At 37.3% G+C, this 19,830-nt stretch overlaps 1 protein-coding gene across 6 annotated transcripts in view; it reads left to right on the top strand.

Annotated features, from left to right (window-relative positions):
- Positions 1-6,832: 6,832 nt before the first annotated feature.
- The window catches only part of LOC108044212 (rho GTPase-activating protein 6), a 70,888-nt gene continuing 57,890 nt past the window's right edge, over positions 6,833-19,830 (top strand). For 5 of the 6 annotated variants that reach the window (XM_017123129.2, XM_017123127.2, XM_017123128.2 and 2 more), the window contains exon 1: positions 7,106-9,500. In XM_017123129.2, the coding sequence (XP_016978618.2) occupies positions 7,598-9,500 (1,903 nt within the window). In that variant the 5' untranslated portion in view covers positions 7,106-7,597. Of the gene's footprint in view, positions 6,855-7,105; positions 9,501-19,830 lie in introns of those variants that run through there. The other variant, XM_017123132.2, reaches the window with a different exon arrangement.

The raw sequence follows: 19,830 nt of genomic DNA, 5'->3' as shown, positions 1-19,830 counted from the left end.
TTGGTGGTGTGCAAATAAGTGTCTTTTCCAGACTCTACGAACAGACTCAGAGAGCAACCGATTTATAGGTTCTTGAATGAGCTCGCTCGCGCTCAGAGCGAAACCGTTTTTTTCTGTTCTATTCCGTTCTGTTCTATGATCTCAAGTTATCTGAATGGCAGGTCACAAAGGGTCCTTTTTAAAAATTAAATTTCTAAAATTCTCCGTGTTACCTCCGGTGTCCCTCTCTGCCGCTCCTAATACGAGTAATACTAGCTTCATTGGCACGAAATTAATCTTTCTATTACTTTTTTTCCCCGGATTTTTACCTATATTTTCCTATCTCGCGTCTATCTTCTCGCGAATCGTGCCGCACAATACACGGCTGCGCCCCTCGGTCGGTTGGGCGGGTAAGTGGGCCGTGGGACTTAAAAAAATACCCCGTATATAAAGGGCTGCCAATTCAGAGCCGAAAGAGGAGGCAAGAGGAACAGCGTAACATCATTTTGCTGGTTGATCTACACCACAAGGCAAAGTCCTACTAGTACATCCACTGATACAGAACACGTCATGATGATTTACAGTCCGGATTACCGGCCAATACTGGTGGTGCAGATACAAATTCTGGAGTAACAAAAAGGATCGCATGTGTGATACTTAAAACGGTAACATATTATATGTATCCGTGCCCCAGCTAATACCAGTATTTGTTTCACGGTTCACCCCAGACCTCTCATCAATGGATATTACGGCTTATATCCGTAACAAAATCCAAGTTGATGATTTGAAGGATAAACAATTTAAATTCATTTATGATTGGTATTCCTTGTGCTCTTTCTGGCCCCGGGGCATATTTGTAAAAAAATACGAAGTAAAGAGAAAAAAAGAATAGTTCAGGAAAAATGGAAAATACCATTCAAGAACCATCCCCAGCGCCCTCCATATCCTCTTGTGCCCCAAAAAACTAGCCTCCTTCTTTCTTCTTTCCTATCAGAATACAAGAGGCTTACTTAGTAAGCTAACTATTTGTACTCGGATAATATTTTACTTTTCATATAATACAGGGTGGCCCACGAAAGATTTGCGTTTAAAAATCGCTGTAAAAAAACAACGAGTATATATTTTTCAAAATTTTTTTTTTATTGGATAGCCTCAACATTGCGGTTTATGTATAAAACACCATCTCGTTCATATGGCTGCCTCGGCTGGCTTCACAGTTGACCGAGCTTAAGCGAAAGCTCCGTTCTCTTAGATCTCCATAAAATTAAACCAATCTACTCACAGGGTACCGACGGAATTCCAGACTGCGTGCTTGATACTGTGTAGACCTCTGCACGACAAACTTCAGGGAGCTAACGTCTTTTGTAATAAATGGCTTTAGAAAGAACATTCAGACTGACGTAGTTTACACTCGCTTCTTGTAAATATTAAAGTTAGACTTATTAGGGTATCCATGTAATCTTTTAAAATTGCACTTAAGTTATCTAAAAAAAAAGTGGTAGGACTCAAGGAGTCCTCTCTCATGACTTTATTGACGACTTGCTTGACATTGCGCTATCCCAAGTGAACAATGTTAAAAACTCCTTAGGACGTTTACTGGGATTGTGTTTGGTTTCAAATTCAGAAGGCGTTTCTCTATTAAGAACATCACCACTTACACAACCGGAAGATCTTATCATCGAACTCTAGAGCTGACTGTAGACGCAAGAACAGAGCTGAATAAAAAATCCGAAAAGTCGGTTAAGCGAATGCGCTGCTTTCGTAGGGAAAACTTTTATCTTTTAAATACTTTTATATCCGGGTATGACTGGTCCAAATTTTATTCATGCACTAACGTGGCTGAGGTCGTTAATATCTTTTATAATGCATTAAATTCCTTCGTTTATCTGTGTGTTCCGTTATACTATCCGTCAAATTCAATTAAACCTCCATGGTTTAATAAGGAGTTGTCACACCTAAAAAATATTAAGTCCAGACTTTTCAATAAATTTAAAATGTGCGGTTCACAATCTGCCTTCTCTCGATACTTAAGGGCTCGGTCAAATTTTACCGTGCTTAACGCCCGGTGTTATAAAAGATATCTGACTCGTTGTAGGGTCCAATTTTCAAAAGATCCAAAACAGTTTTATAATTTTGTTAACACTAAGCGTAAATCAGCCTGCTACCCTGCATCGCTATCATTCGAAAACTCTACGGCAAATTCTGATCAGGCAATTGCCGATCTATTCTAGTTCTTCCAAACAACATATTCTGTTTCATCCCGTCTAAAGCCGTGTTATTTAAATGCCATATTTAAGTCAAACTTGATTTTTTGTCCGAGGCTGGGCGAAAGCTCCCTTCTTTTGGATCTCCATAAAGTTAAGCCAGTCTATTCACCGGGTCCGGACGGAGTTCCAGGCTGCGTGCTTAAATACTGTGCTGAAACTCTGTGTAGACCTCTGTACAAATTGGTTACCTTGTCTTTAAAAACATCTCATTTCCCACTTATTTGGAAGGAGTCATTTGTCATTCCCCTTTATAAGAAAGGAAATAAATGCAATACAAGTAATTACAGAGGCATATCCAAATTATCCGCCATCCCAAAGCTTTTCGAAAACACTATTATACCCCATTTGCAACATCTTTGTAGATCGATTATATCTCCATGTCAACATGGATTTATAAGGCGAAGATCTACGACGACAAACCTCTTGGAGCTGACATCTTTTGTAATAAATGGCTTCATGCAGACTGACGTAGTTTACACTGATTTTAGTAAAGCGTTTGATTTAGTAAATCACTCGCTTGTTGTATTAAAGCTAGACTTATTAGGGTTTCCATGTGATCTTCTAACATGGATCTTAAGTTATCTAAGTGGTAGGACTTAACGAGTCCTCTTTAAAAGCTCTTTCTCTAATTTGATCCCAGTTACTTCAGGCGTCCCACAAGGAAGCCACCTTGGCCCACTTCTATTTACTTTATTTATAAACGACTTTAGTTTTGTCCTGTATATCAGACAATACATCCGAAGATGTTTGATCAGGGAAAAGCCGAGAAACGAAAATTTTATTCTTAGAAGTCCCTGGTCGCATGCATTCTGTTAAGGATTGTTCGGATACCGAATCTTTTTTAGCTTCTGATCTTATGAACATTTGAGGGTTAGCTGCATTCAGCTGATGATACGCCGGAATAGTCCGTTGTTCTTTTGATCGCGGTTGCGGAGAAGCCATTTTGATGCTTACCACCAGCGGCTTTTTTCCGATTAGGGGTCTCTTCTAATAGCTTACGGCTATTAAAGTGCGAATTCAGCGCAGAGAGGAGACCATCAGCTCGTCGAAAACTATTTCTAGCAACGCCGTAACAGCTAATATAGACGGATAACGAACAAAAGAAAAACGGCGGAGTTAGAAGAACCGAAAAGGCAAAACAGAAATACAAAACAAGAGAGAACGCTATAGTCGAGTGCCTCGACTATTATATACCCGTTACTCAGCTAAACAACTTAATATTATAATTGCCGGGCAATTGCAACTGTGTACAATGTAAATACATGCATATGTATATGCTTACATACATACACACATACGCCATTGTTTGACTCAGACCTCCAATTTGGCTAACTTGATTTGATTTGCATAGTTCTTGGGATATAGTTCGGTATTGACAAATGAAAGCCATCGCAATTTCCTTTAATAGAAATCCTTATCGAGAATTAACGTTGACTCTGGTGAGCACCTTGGCCAGCTGTTCCAAAGTCATCCGTTAGATAGCGCTATTGTATTGCGCCATCTACCCCATGTAGAAATGTAGGCGCTAGCCATGCTTAAGCGTTTAATGGGTTTTTGGGCGTTAGAGTGGGCGTGGCAGACTTTTATTAGGCCAATCGATAGGTATTGACGAAACAAATACATATCAATTAAAATTTTCATAATACCATCAAAACTGTGGCGACAGCTTGTGGCTTGTGGGCGTCAGAAAGGGCGTGTCACCATTTTGAAACAAACTTGCGCTGCGTAGGAACTGCAGACAGACGGACATGGCTAGATCGGCTAGTGATCCTGAACAAGAATATATATACTTTATGGGGTCGGAAACGCTACCTTCTACCTGTTACATACTTTTGCGCGAATACAATATACCCTTTTACTCTACGAGTAACGGGTATAATAAAACAGTTAAAATAGTTTTTAAGTTTATGAACGAAGTTAATATAGTAGTTCACTCGCGAGCGAAAAGCATGATTTTTTTTTCTTTTTAAGCGCGGAGTCCCACGGCCCACTTACCCACCCAACCGACCGAAGGGCGCAGCCGTGTATCGTACGGCAAGATTCGCGAGAAGATAGACGCGAGATAAGAAAATATAGATAACAAGAAAGGAAAGCTAACTTCGGGCGGAGCCGAAGTTGATATACCCTTGCAGAATACTCTGTAAATTATATTCTCCAAAATTATTCATATGATGCATTCATAATACTCATAAAAAATCCCAACTTCCTAACTTTAAAAACACCAAAGTTATGGCATTTCCAATCGTTCAGTTATATGGCAGCTATAGGATATAGTCGGCCGATCCTTATGAAATTTGGTAGGTCGGATTGGCTGGCCAAATATAACACCCATAGAAAATCCCAACTTCCTAACTTTACAAACACCAAAGTTATGGCATTTCCGATCAATCAGTTATATGGCAGCTATAGGATATAGTCGGCCGATCCTTATGAAATTTGGTATGTCGGATTGATTGGCCATATATAAAACCCATAGAAAATCCCAACTTCCTAACTTGACAAACACCAAAGTTATGGCATTTCCGATCAATCAGTTATATGGCAGCTATAGGATATAGCCGGCCGATCCCGGCCGTTCCGACTTATATACTGCGTGCAAAGGAAAGAAGGGTGTGTGCAAAGTTTGAATTCGATATCTTTAAAACTGAGAGACTAGTTCGCGTAGAAACAGACAGACGGACAGACAGACGGACAGACGGACAGACGGACAGACGGACAGACGGACAGACGGACAGACGGACAGACGGACATGGCTATATCAACTCAGGAGGTGATCCTGATCAAGAATATATATACTTTATAGGGTCGGAGATGTCTCCTTCACTGCGTTGCACACTTTTGACCAAAATTATAATACCCTCTGCAAGGGTATAAAAATCCGGGGAAAAAAGTAATAGTAAGATCAATTTTTTGGCAATAAAGTTAGTATTAATCGTTTTAGGAGCGGCAGAGAGTCAAGATTTGAGATTATAGGAAAGTGTCTATTATAGTCAGAACATAATACTCTGAAAGGCTCATGAAAGGCTTAGCTAGATTGTTTTTTCTGAGTACTAGGCTTTTATAATTGCTTAGGATTTATGTACCTTAAAATAGTAAACTAATTCCCCTTGAATACTTGATTGAACTGCTTCAATTCCGATTAATTTTTTGTTAATGCCTAGTACTCAGATCGACAAACGAGTTCGAAAGGGTAAAAACTTTAATCTTTCCAGTGTGACCAAAATTTCGAAAGTTCATCAAAGAACATTTAAAAGATATTATCAACTACCTTGGCAAAATCAGTCTGCTGCCTCTCGCTCTCTCTCATGACTGGCGGACAGTTTTCGTCGATCTGAGTACTAGGCTTAAAGAAAAATTTAATTTGTATTTGTGCCATAGGGTGGTGGAGAAAAAACTTCAGTTTAAATGCAACGAAAAGACTTTTATATTGATTTTTATAAATAAAAGTTTCGAATCATTTTTTATTACACATTTTAATAACTCCTATTTCAGACAAATCTGAATATTTTTTTTTTTAATTTTGAAAGAAAAATCGAACTCTTATAAATAAAATCTCAATAAAAATAAAAAATAACTCTTAAATGGAGATTTTTATATACAAATTATTAATTAAGTATGTGTGTTAGTATCGGATTACAAAATTACTGGATACCGTTTAATTGGTATTTACAATTTTATAAAATTTTCAACTTAAAGAATTTAATAATATGGTACAACACTAGCAGTTGAGAAAGGAAGGCCATCAAATTTTAACCGATTTTACCCTACTGTTCCTAAGGGAGCTATAGGATATAGACGTCCGGTCAGCACTCGCTTTTACCCTGATCAAGGTATGCATACAAAAATAAGATTTGGAAAGATGCATGTTAATAGCTTTTACACAGCGTGAAATATATTCAATTCTTGCAAGGTATATCCGATCGTTCCTATGGGAGCTATAGGATATAGACGTCCGATCGGAGCGCTTTTCAAACTTGATCTGTACACACATGTTTTAGGACGACTGTGACAGTTTCAGATCGCTAGCTTGTAAACTGAGCTCACAAACGATATTGAAACAGACAGACGGAAATGGCTATATCGACTCCCCTATTGATCCTGATCAAGAATATATACATATACTTTCTGGGGTCGGATGCGTCTCCGTCACTGCGTTACAAACTTCTGACCAAAATTATAATACCATCTGCAAGGGTATAAAAACTCTTATTATATTGTTGTACTTTGCTTCTCTCTCAAAACAATTTTTTGTTCCACAGATGGCCGAAAATCGTATTATAATAGTTTTGAAATTAAGAGACTAGTTTGCGATAGATTTGGCTCGAAAATGTTTCAAATAATTTTAAATTTCTCACTAACATTTAGATAAGCTTTAAAAATGTACGCATTTAATGATTTAAAATATATGTTTATACCTAATAAAATATGTAACCGCTTTAGTTCCAGGTATTGACATGACATCAAAGTGCTTATTCAGAATTGTTGATATTAGTATATGAACTTTTTCATAGTAGTTGTGGTATGTTCAGATTTCCTTTTCAATTATAAAATCACTGTCAACGGATTGTTGCACATACGAAGATAAAACCTTACCTAGAGGAATGTCAGGTATAAGCATCTTAATAAAGAAATATAAAGTAAATCTTATAGTAAAACCATTTGTTAGACAGAAATCTTGTGTGTGAGCTGTTTATAAAAGAGACTTTTTATATGAACATATACATACATAAGCAGTTTGCGTGTGTACCATAAATACGTTCAAAAATAATGTCTTGAGAACTTCGGAAACATTCATGTATTTTTCAGACAATAAATTTTCTTTTTTAAATATGTATATACATACATGCTTTCTTGCCAAGCATTCGGCGGTATTTTGCGTGCTCTATTCATTTCTTTAACAGTGTCTAAATATGTAGTAAAGTTTTTATTAATAATATAAAAGGTTTTTTAATTTTTTTAAAATTGTTTTAATACAATTTGATGAACGTTTAATAAGAGTCTTTATTTCTTTTAAAATAATCGTGTGCATTTAAATATAAATGTATCTATAAAAATACCAATTTTTTGTATACGTACGCAAACGCCTCTCAAAAAAAAGAATATTTATAAATAAACAGATGTGCTTACTTGCACCCTTACTAGTGTCAAAATATAATAATTAAATCTGTACTCACATATGAAAATAAGCAATGTGAAAATATGTGATGTGCTTCAAGTAACTTCAACTGAAATTTGTTTGTTGTGGTTTGGCGTGTTAAAAAACAATAAATACGTTAAAATTCACACTCTAATAATATAGAAAAGTCTATACTAACTTACGGCTATTTCCAAACTTATTGTGTCAACATAACATGGAATTGCAAGGAAAATCTGAGGATCCAACGAAGTACCTAACAACCTTAAGAAGCCCTGTGTCTGCCATAAAAAAAAGGTCAGGACCTTTGGATGACGCTCTTGACAAGCTGAACAATTGTCTCCCTGTATCACAAATATCGTCATTGGAGCCACACTCTTCAGATGATGTTAATACTCGCAAGCCAACTAATTTTGTGAATAACCAATCTGGAGGAGTTTCTTTTGGTAGTAGACTACGTCGCTGTAGCACAAAAGACAAGGAAAGAAAACGAGAGCGCTGGCTTTTAACTCGAAAAACCTGGAGATATATGAAAGATGCAGGCCGTAAGCTTGTTACCGACGGATCTCAGCCAGGGTCAGATAATATTGACTTCATAGAAGAGCAATTTCAACGTGTCTGCTTATCTGAACCAAGTTTTATTTTATGGAGTCGACGAACCTCATACCCAGGAGCAATTAGCAGTTCTAAGCGGAGATTGAAACTGCTGTCGAGGCACACAAGTGCTAGACGCACTGAAAATAAAGTTGAGTCAACCAATAGTTATTACAATGAAGTTAGAACCCTTGAATTATTGCAGACATATCTTGAGCTTCGCGATGTATACAAAACAACAACTCTACTTGGCACTAAAACGGTTCGACCTGACCAAACATCTTCACCCAGTGCCCAAAGACCAACTTTTAAAAACAAGAATGACAAAGAGACTATAATATCCTTAAACGTAACTCTTAAAGCAGAGCTCGTTTCCCGTCTAAAACTTTTATCTAAATCTTTTATGTTTGGACAAGAGGGAATTCATTTGGAATTTAGTGATGTATCCGAAATCATTCTTGATGACAAAGTACTTTTAAAAAAAATCTACAGTACACTTAAGAAACAACAGCTTCATCGGATCCTACATTCCAAGGAACCATCAAAAAACAATGCTAATCGGTCGACTTCACTGTCTAACTTGTCAAAAATTGGTAACTATGATAGTATAACTAGCAATCAATTTGATAACCGTAATAGCAAACAATGTCTTAAACAAAGTGAATCCAGTAAAATTTTGGGAAGCACGAAAAATTCACTTTACTTAGATCTTCACAAAATTCAGCAGAGCTCCGAGTTTCCAAAGCAAAACCTTCTAAAAGGAACAAAAATTGAAAAAAGCTTAAAAACATGTGGAACTCAAACTAGTTTTATTCAGCTTAGCGAACTAAAAAGTTTGGCGGCACAGTACAAGTTAATGATTGGAAGTTGCGATAATAATTTACAACATTTAGAAGAATTAGACAAGCAGGATGGATACGACGCATCGAGCTTAAGTTGTAGGAAAAGTTCGATTGATGAAGATATTTCACAGTCAGTAAGCGATACAATCAAACGTTATTTGAAAATGGCGAGAAAGAAGAGTGTACAAGATTCTGAATCAAATCGATTTAAGTCAATTAACTATGATAAAAATCTTAGAAATATAAAGGCAAAGGGCGAAATAAATCCACCTGGAATGAATGAAGGATTAAATAAAGCTGTACAAACGTTAAATGCTTGGGCCCTTATAGCTTTGGATTTTATTAAGGGAAACGAATGTTCCAGTAATCTGCAAAACGCTCATTTAGAATGGACGATGTCTGAGGATCTGCGAGTCCAGAAAAAGTTAGAGTGGGAAAAAAGTCGGTCAACATTTAATGATGAACTGCACTCTTCACAAATCATCAGTCGTGAAAACAACTCACCTTATTTAACGTGCACATCTGCACCTACGTCACCAACCAGTCATTCAAAGTTGGGAAAAGCTATAAGAACTTCAAGCGGATTGCTCTCATCAAGCTCTCAATTTATATCGAACATTTTGCACGGGCATAACAATGCAGGATTCCATATTAACACATTAATAGAAAAATGTCCGGATATAAGTAAGTATACATCTAAATAAAACTATTGCAATCAGACTCACAATTTATATAAAATATTCTCCGATTTTTAAATGACCTTTAAAGGCAGAGAGGAAATGGTTTCAACACTTAATTAAATTGTTGTTTGAAAAAAAACGTGATATGATTTTAGCTTTAAATGATTAATTTTAAGAAATTTGTTGATTCGTCAGTTGTTTTTGATTTTGCCTTGTTTTTCCATCCAGTTTGGTTTGCACGAATATATTTTTAGCACGTCAAACAGTAGCAACGTTTCATAAAATCGAAATCATTCAACTATAAATCCAATTAATTACACTAGCTTAGTAAATAATACAAAAAGTGTTGAAAAAGAATAAAGAATGTCACAAGGGCCTATCTTAAAAATTATTGGCTTGTCTTTCTTTCTTTTATCTCGAGCTTTGGTCATCCAAATTGGCTTCTATTTACTTCATATAATTTATTTGTTGTTACACTTTAATTATAAATATAAGTTAAAGTTTTTTGAGTTTACAAGGTAAAAAGAAAATCAACAGCATGTGTTAAAAAATTAAAATTTAATATTCAGGATCAAGGCTTCTAGAAGCAAGTCATTTGTAGAAACCATCATGCAGGGCCTACAAAATACTGTTGGGTGAATATCCTTACCAATGTCCTTTTTATCCTTAACTTTGATCTATGTTGAGAAGATCTGGGGGTTGACATTATCCCATTATCATACAATCTTTACTCTTTCCTGGCCACTCAAAGGCATGGATTGGCAAGTGTGCCTTGTATTTTGCAAGGGCGTGGGTCCTTTTAAATGCCGTAAAGGGCTCCGAATGGTAAAAACGGCTTCTGGGCATCCTTGCCTCAACTTTAACATTCGAGTTGACCTATTTTTATTATTTTTCTTTTGCGCGGAGTCCCACGGCCCACTTACCCGCCCAACGGAACGAGGGGTGCAGCCGTGTATCATACGGCACAATTCGCGAGAAGATAGACGCGAGATAAGAAAATATAGGTAAATGGCCGGGGAAAAAAGTAATAGTAGGATCAATTTTGTGGCAATGAAGTTAGGAGCGGCAGAGAGTCAAGATTTGAGATTATAGGAAAAAGTCTATTATAGTCTGAACATAATACTCTGAAAGGCTCATGCAAGACATAATTAGATCTACAATGATTTAAAATTAGGGGAATATAATTTCTAGTTAATCTACTTGGCACAGAAAAGTTTTGCCGACTTTCTAAGTCGGGGCAGTCAATATCACCATGTATAAGGTTATAAATAAAGATAGTACCAAGCATCGTTCTACGGTTGGCTAGGGATGGTAAGTTTATCAAAAGAAGTCTACTAGAATAGGAAGGTAAGTTAAGATTTGCATCCCAGTTTTAGTTACATAAGGATCATCGAAATGGGTTTATACTGCAAGTATAATTTAACATCATCTGCGTACAAAAGTACGCCAGATTGAGTTATAATTGAGGAAAGATAATGTAAAAAGTAGCGGACCCAGAAGGCTCCCTTGTGGGACACCGGAGGTAACACGGAGAATTTTACAAATTGCATTTTTAAGAAGGACTCTTTGTGACCTGCCATTCAGGTAACTTGGAATCCATTTAAGCAGATCAACTGGAAAACCTATCAGGTCAAGTTTTTGAACTAGAAGTAAGTGATTTACAGAGTCAAATGCTTTACTAAAGTCAGTGTAAATGACGTCTGTTTGAAAACTACTATTGAAGCCCTTAATCATAATAAGGCTGTTATGAATAATCTAAAGTAGAGTATGTAGTTTGAAAAAATTGGGCTAATAAAACGGCTATTGCCTGATCTGTGGTTGCCGTCATGTTTTCGAACGACAGCGAGGAAGTATGAAAATTAGATTTACGCTTGGAACTGGACCTTACAACGGTTTAAGTGACTATTATAACACTGAGCATTAAGCACGGTAAATCTTGACCGAGCACTTAAATATCTAGCAAAAACAGATTGAGAACCGGTATTTTTATATTTCCTAAAAAGTCTGGACTTTACAATAACAATAAAAAACATATTATTGCATAAGTAAAGATCAGACCAATTAAAGCCTGAAATAAAATTATTTAGCCTTAGAAAGTCTTCCTTGCGAAAACAATGTATTCGTTTGGATGATTTTTTGTGATTTTTCTTCTATAACTCTACCCGTGTCAATTGTAAGTTCAATTGTAGGGTGATATGGATCTCCTGGTTGCGAGAGTGGTGCTACTCTGGACAGAAACACACCTTCAGGATTTGATACAAAACAGAAGTCAAGTGAATTTCGAACATGGTTTACTTGCCGTCAATAAAATCATGCTGTGCTAGAGGTAGTAAGATCCTTGGTCCTGCTTATTAAATTTTAATTTTTGAACACATGCTGTTGAATTTATTTTTACCTTGTAAAGTCAAAAAACATAAACTTTAATTTAAGGACCTAAAACCATTTAAAATGTATTATTATACCATTAAGGAGGGAGCCTGCTTTAGAGGCTTAAAAAATCGAATTTTATTTTTGCATTAATGTCTACCCAAACTATCCAAGAATGTGTCCCTAAAATTTCAAAAGCAAAATCAAAATATTTTTTAAGTTAAAGAAGAAATAGTGACCAAGCGGCGGGCAAGTATACGAGCGGGCGGAAACTTTGACGTGCGATTTCTCGGTTTTTTATTTTTACTATTTCTCTTGTCCTATCGAAACGAGACAAAATTTATTGGATTCGGGATTTAATTCTCTTCTAGTTGAACCTAAAAAACCTTAAAAAAGTTCAAAAACAAAAATGATTTTATTTTTAATTTGCGAACATGCACACAAGAGGCGCCTCGGCGAAATGCTTGTAGGCATAATATGACATATATTTTAATGAAAAATGTTGAGAAAATTGTTGAAATACATAACAATGAAACCTGAAAGTTTCGTTTCAATGGAATATTCCTTCGTTCCTTTGCACGCAGTATATAAGTCGGAACTGCCGGGATCGGCCGGGTATATCCTATAGCCGCCATATAACATGATAACTGTTCGGAAATGCCAAAACGTTGGTATTTTTAAAGTTAGGAAATTTGGATTTTTTATGAATATTAAGAATGCATCATATGAATAATTTTTGAGAATATAATTTACAGAGTATTCTGCAAGGGTATATCAACTTCGGCTCCGCCCGAAGTCAGCTTTGCTTTCTTGTTATTAAATGCAACTATAACGATTTTGCGGTGCATTTTGTCATCGTTTCTATGACAGCTATATGTATTGTTTTCCGATGTTGACAAACTAAAAGCGTAATTCGGATGTAGTAAATAATTACTATATCTCAAAGGAATATTTTGATAAGTAGAAAAACAGCAAAATTAATTTTTCGATTTTTCTGTGAGAGATGTATGATATATATGTCCGATTTTAATTTAATTAAAACCGTAATTCCATAGTACTTAAATTTTACGTAATCCCAAAGAACAAAAAAGAAGTTAAAAACAACAAAGTTATACTCTGCACCCCTGCCGCGGGTATTACAATTTCAGACGGGCGGACGGACGGATGGACAGACGGACATGGCTAGATCGACTCTCCTGGTGATGCTGATCAAGAATATATATACTTTATAGGGACGAAAATGTCCTTCACTGCGTTGAAAGCTTTTGACTGAAATTATAATACCCTCTGCAAGGGTATAAAACGAATTCATTAGTTATAAAACAATTAATTGTGCAGGTGAAGGGAGCGGACTTGTTTCGCGCGAGCTCCTTGAAAAGTTGAAGAAAGTGGATGTATTAAAGACAAATTAAATTTTAAAAACTAATTTGGTGTATTACAAAATAGGCGAAAATACGCCTAAATTATTTTATAATAGTCCCAGGCTAAAAGTGACCGCCGAATCAATTAAAGAGCTCCGTGAGCCGAAGAGGCGGGTACTTCTCGTATATCTATAAGCGCGATAGCGAAGTGCTTAAGACGTCTACAAAGACCCACCCGGCTCTACTGTCAGTTGATACCCAAAAAGCACGATCGCTTCCACCCTCTCTACTTGCTGTTACTCCCACTCCAACGGCGTGGAGTTCTCAATGTTAAACCCCCCACCATCAGAATCGACCCTTGGCACATCAGAAACATGCAGCGGTATAACTTCAGCAAAACGCACCAAAAGTAACAGGAACAAATACAGCAACGGCAGCAAAACCAACAACTTCTACAGCAACGGCTCTTACCACGGAATCAATGCGATGTCGTCGACTGCAGCGCCAAATAACGTCTACTAAAATTATGACAAAACAAACTCAAGAAAATATTCAACAAGCGGCCCCGGCCATACAGACATCCAAATTAAACGTAAGCTTAGCCCGCAGAACAATAATAATAATAAGCCAAAAATAAACTGTGTCCAAAGAGACAACGAATTACCCGGGAGATCCAATAACAACAGATTTGCCCTCCTAGCTGAAACTCAACCAGGACTGGGAAAAGAGACCCAACCGAAACCAAAGCCCTTACCAAATTACATTAGGGAGAAAAGCTCGAACGCCCTGGTCAACAAAATTGTTGCGCTGGTCGGGGACGGAAATTTTAATGTTGTCCGATCACTAAAGGGAATATGCAAGAAACCAAACTTTAGACCAAAGTCGAAGAACATTTCCGAGCTGTGTCTAAATACCAACTAAAAGCAGCAAGGGCTTGCAAGATGTACTAAAAGGGATCAAGCCCGACATAACCCCCAATGAAGTTATCGATGCCCTCAAAAAAAAAGTTTTTTCTGCAAAGAACGTTAGTAACATCATTAACAGAACAAAAAGCCGCAATCACTCTTCAAGGTAGAGCTGGACTCTTGAAGAAAAATGAAGTGCACCCCATTTATAGCCTGGAATACCTAGTGCACCGAAGAATTAAGGTGGAAGAATCACATAAAAGGAACGGCACAGTGCCATGTACAAACCTTCAGGAGTATGAACACACCAGGACGTACTGCACACTTCGATCAGTCTGTGAAGTTTGTGGAGACTTTCGCTAGCTGCCCTGCCAATAAGGAAGACCCCCAAAAGAAGAAATGTGAAAATTGCGGAGGAAATTACACGGCAAACTACAGGGGCAGTGTGGTCTACAAGGAGTTGAACAACAATGCGCCATCAAAACACTCAAAACATGTACACTTACTCAAAAACGACGCTGGAAGTATTTTTTGGAACGGCTTTAAGATCCTCATTTGGTCAGCTAAATACCCAGAAGAGATTCTCATACGCCGATGCCCTTCGAACAGGAACGGAAAACCCACTCCAGTCTAATCTAGGAAACGTTCAGCAAGTCCCAGGACAGTCACAAAGCACACTGGAACTTACGATGGTTACTATGCAACAAAGTATGATGGAATTTATGTCCTTTAGCCTAGTATCCAGATCGACGAAAACCGTACGCCAGTCATGAGAGAGAGCGAGAGGCAAACAGCTGACGTTCACTTTTCGTCGGGCCTTTTTTTCACGTCGGTCCACAGATCGACGAAAAAATACCAGAAAATTCCATAGCGTTGCCAGTCTGCGGAAATGAACTTTGGGTGAACCCTAGCGAAAAGATTAAAAAATTTAATCTTTTGGCGTGCGCTTCTCACTGAACATTATAAGAAATGGAGGGAAAAACTCAAAAAACTCACAAAATTCGATTGCAGGAGAATACATGTGAGGACAAAATAACATTAATACTATCTCGGGTGCCTCTTGTCAGAGCAAAATGTTTTTTAGGTCAAGAATGTACGAAAAACACAATAAAAGTGCAACTATGAACTTTAAATTAGCAAATAATTATCAGTAAATTAAAAAAACAACTGTTTAATTTAAATTGTATTGTTTTTTAATTTCTTTGTACAGCGGCAGACTTGTCTTGCAAAGGTATTTAATAATATCTTTTAAAGCCTTTTTCCCGCAAATACGATATTTGAATTATAACTGCTTGTCAACAAACCCAGCTGATTGACAGTACGACCGTAGCACGCTTAAATCTGATGAGCTCTCAAAATTTTGGTGAGGCACGATTATAAACTTATTGGTGAATTGTGTGGTCTTTCCAGCTGACTTTTTACACTTTTTTGGGGTAGTAAGTTTTGTGATCCCGTTAATTAGATGCATATAACATCTACTGCACAGTTTGGAAGTTCACTTTTCATTTTGGAGGTTAATAAGTCAAATCCTGGAGCCTTGTTGGTTTCAATTGCTTTCTAATGGCATATAGTAAACAGTTTTAAGTGCTCGAAACACAATCGGTTCACTTGCAAATTCAGTGCGAAGCGACGGAGTTTGTGGTGGCGTTTGGCTGAAATACATTTCGTAGGTTTATACGATTCGGCTTTGTCTTTGTCGCTGCGGGCCCAAGTACCCGAGGAGTCTCTAATCGTGGTGACTGATTCTACCGGAGAGCTTAAATTTGGATGATCTCTCCACAAAGGAGGCTTTGTACTACCGTCGCTGTGCAAGCTCTTCTTCATGGTTTAGGGTTTCGGTGAGTCTGCGAGTGGATTCGTTTGAAAGTTGCTTCGAGTGCGGCGAAGCGTCGTTTTTGCCGAACAAGTATTTCGATTTGCAGATTGGTTTTGTATTAGGTGGTACGCACGATTGTCTCATTCGGTGTTGAGATTTTGGTTGCTGCCACGAGTACGGATTCCAGGGCATCAGAAAAGCAGTCGATGTCATTATCAATGTTGAGTTAGGTACTTAGGTACTTTTTGTACTTTAGCCATCTAGTTCTATGAGACGTCAGACTGTAGAGGTGCTTGATTACTTCGGGGGAGTGGTTCGATAATAAGTCCGATAGCGATTTGGCGCTTATTAAATTTAATGGAAGTCCGGGAGTTTTCTGGGGTCAGCTGCTCAGTATAGTCGAGCTTGTTGCTCAAATTTATAATTGCTTTATACAGTTGCCTTTCTGTGGGGGTCACAAGTCGTAATCCCCAGTGCGTGTGCTTGGCGTTGAAGTGTCTATTAAGCGATCTCCAAGTTAATTGTGGAAGTCCGCGAACTGCTCTTCAGTTATTGTAAGACACGGTGGGCAGTAGACAACGGCCATAGTAATACTGCCGTCGCCTGATTATAATTTGATGGATGTACCTTGCAAATAATTGTTCCAAATCTGCCAAATCTGAAAATGGTGTTTAATGCGTACCCTGATTAAGATTCCGGTTCCGCCATGGGCCTTACCATCCGGATGATCTGTGAAATACGAAGTGTAACCTCTTATTTGGAAGTTGTATTTACCGTTTCTGCCAGCTGCATTACGTCTATGTGATTTTCAGTGAGGAATTGAGTTATTTCAAGTTTCGAAGGCAACAAATTGATTATTTGGAGCAAATTTATTAAAATGTTTTGATTTTGCATAAGGTTTTTCATAACATTCTGCCAGTATTAAAAAGGTGTGCTATTAACACTTCGAGATGTGGGTTTTAATATTGATTCCGCTATTAAAAACGACTGCTTAAATACTTCAATCGTTTTGTGTTTGACACATGCTTAGCACTTTAGAAGAAATAAGTAAAAAACACTATCCTGAATTTTTAAAAACTTTTTAAATGTTTTTTTTTTAATTTTTTACAAATAAATCTCAGACGCTAAAGTAACCTCTTTGTTACTCAAATGCAAAATGCAAGTGAAAATAGCGAAAACCCCGCCTACTTTCTCAAAAAACAAAAACAATATGGAACGAAAACAAGGGTCCGTTTATTCTATTCTCTTATTTTTCTTATCTTTGGCACGTTTGTCTAATTTTTCATTACATATTTCGCTTATTGTCAACGTAGGATATAAAAATGCCTATCCGACTATGCACATCAATTAGTTTGTTTGAATTTACTTGATATATGCATCAAATTTTATCAGAAATATCATAATGCATTATATTTTTAAAAAGTATACCCATAAACTAATATAATTTATACTTATTTCAAGGTCGATTTCAAAAGTCGTTTTGATTTTAATAGATATTAAAAAGTGCCCATCTGAGCTGAAAAAAACCTGAAAATTTAAACAAAAACTCAAATCGTCAAAATTCAACAAATAAAGACGCATCCTTCATTTTTACCGACGAATTACAAAAAAAACTTATATAAATTTTACTGCAGAAAATAAAGCAATTAATGGAGCTATTCTCTTATTCAAAGAGTCTCGTGGTAAATTTATTAGAGCTCTGTGCGCTCAAACACCTTTTATTAGACAGCACCAGATATACTGAAAAAAATCCATCTAGTGTATAGAAAATTCGGAGACGTGCACTTCTAGTATTGCTCGGAACTAAACTCGTCGGATGGGGAGTGGTTCTTTCCTCGTCCTCTACATGACTTACACTGTCCTACGAACAATAAGTGCAATAAGTAAGTAATAAGTTTTAAGTGCACTAAACTCTAACAGTTTTCAAACAAATAAGGATGTGAACAGACATTTTAATAAGCGGACGGACTCTGAAGATACATTAAGAATTCGGGGTAGCTAGGTGTTATTCACTCCCCCCCCGTTCTGTACCCTCCCTCCCTTAATAACATTTGAGAAATTTGGCAGCAGCATTGTAATCCAAACAATGGACAAACAGACGGACGGACGGACATGGCTAGATCGACTCTGCTGATCAAGAATATATAATATATACTTCTCCTTCACTGCGTTGCATATTTTTGACTGAAATTATAATACCATATGCAAGGGTATAAAAATCAAAAAAGAATGGAAGCAAAACTTCGACATGCGGATATAGCTGATATACCCTTGCACCTGTTACAAAAATTAAATATTTGTCGGAGATGACCGAGCTTGCGCCGGGAATGGGGGTGTCTCATCCTTTTCTGCCATCTCAAGTTTGGAGTAGCACTGCAAGTCGCCTGCGTTGTTCTGCTCTTCGCCTTCTCGAACCATATAGTATGAAACTATATAGAGGTTTCATTCATTGCCCGCGCTCTCGAGTGACTTTGCCAGTGATGCCACGTAGGGGAAAACGGAAAAAAAGAGAGTTTTTCATTTGTTCGATCGAACTGGAATCGAGTCCCGCGGTGAGTTTCTGCAGCTGCACTGGTCGCTCTTATTCCAAAGGATTGGTGCGAGAATTCCCCATACTATTGCTTGTGCTTCGCACATGTTAGAAGTGGTGAGAAACCGAAGTTAGAAGAAGTTTGCTTCGAACATGGCTCTCAACAGAGCTTTGGCAGAGGCCCGGGCAGAGCAAATGAAACCTCTATATAGTTTCTTACTCTATGCTCGAACTGACTGATTCGCAAGACCTTCCGCGCTCTCATTCTCCTTCTCCTCTCTCGTCCTATTCTTTGCTGCAACTGTACTAAGAGTAGATCAACTACAGGCGCCATCCACATCTGAACCTAGTTCAAATGATGCTCTCCTTGTATAACAAATTATCTCTCTTTTTTTTGATGCAACGGAATATTGACATGATTTCAAATTCAAATCTTCTTCTTTGTGCAATTAAAAATAATTTCAGTTAAATTCAAAATGATGATATCGATCCCCGACATATTCTTTATTTCGATTTCTATGCGTTAAAGTTATCGATTTTATTTCCTTTTTTCCCGATTGTTCCTATGGCAGTCGTCAAATTTTAATAAAAGTAAAACCGTACTTTTAAAATCGTTTAAAATTACTCTGAGACTAGGATGATATCTAAATCTTCTCTTCTATTACAAGTAAAAATGACCTCATTACCACTGCTCTTTAAACGTATATATATTGAGTTTTTAGAACACTGATTTTGTTAACTAAGATCCATCTTTTTGGAACCTCTTTGCTCGGCCGGTTGTCCTTGGTCTCCTTGTCGATGATCTGTTGCTTATGGCTGACAGCCTGGGTGTGAAGGCTCTTAGGGACTAAACGAGTTTAGTGTCGGTTGACTTATGTTATTTATACCGCTCGGCAGTCGCGAAACCCAGATGAGCTCAATGAAATGCTTGTGTTACTGATTTAGCCCTACTTCTGTGTTGTAGATAAGCCGACTCTTGGTAATGTTTGTAAACAGAGATTTAAATTAAGCCTTGCTGTCGATGTATTTCAATAAGTCTAATTCCCCAGTAGGTTCCCCCTTGAATGATGGCTGGTGTCACATTTTTCTTTACAAAAAATTGTGTAGAGTCTATAGTATATTTAATCGAAATCGAGCTTCCTTGCAGAGACTTTTCGATTTTGCTGACTACCTCATATAGTGCAGTCTCCTTAAATAGGCTGTGATTCGCGAAAGGTATGTGGTGTCAGCATGGTTCTCAAGTATAGTTTTAGAAGCCTTTCATTCGGTGTTCACAAAAAGGTAAGCTACGTGGTAAGCTGGTCTTGGTTGATTTTGAAGTATTAGTGCGGTGCCCTTGCTTTTGGTAATATAGG

Source organism: Drosophila rhopaloa, unplaced genomic scaffold (genome assembly GCF_018152115.1).
Source record: "Drosophila rhopaloa isolate 14029-0021.01 unplaced genomic scaffold, ASM1815211v1 contig_203, whole genome shotgun sequence".
NCBI classification, from domain to species: Eukaryota; Metazoa; Arthropoda; class Insecta; order Diptera; family Drosophilidae; genus Drosophila; species Drosophila rhopaloa.
Note: the sequence above shows the minus strand (reverse complement) of the source record. Positions and strands in the feature narration are given on the sequence as shown.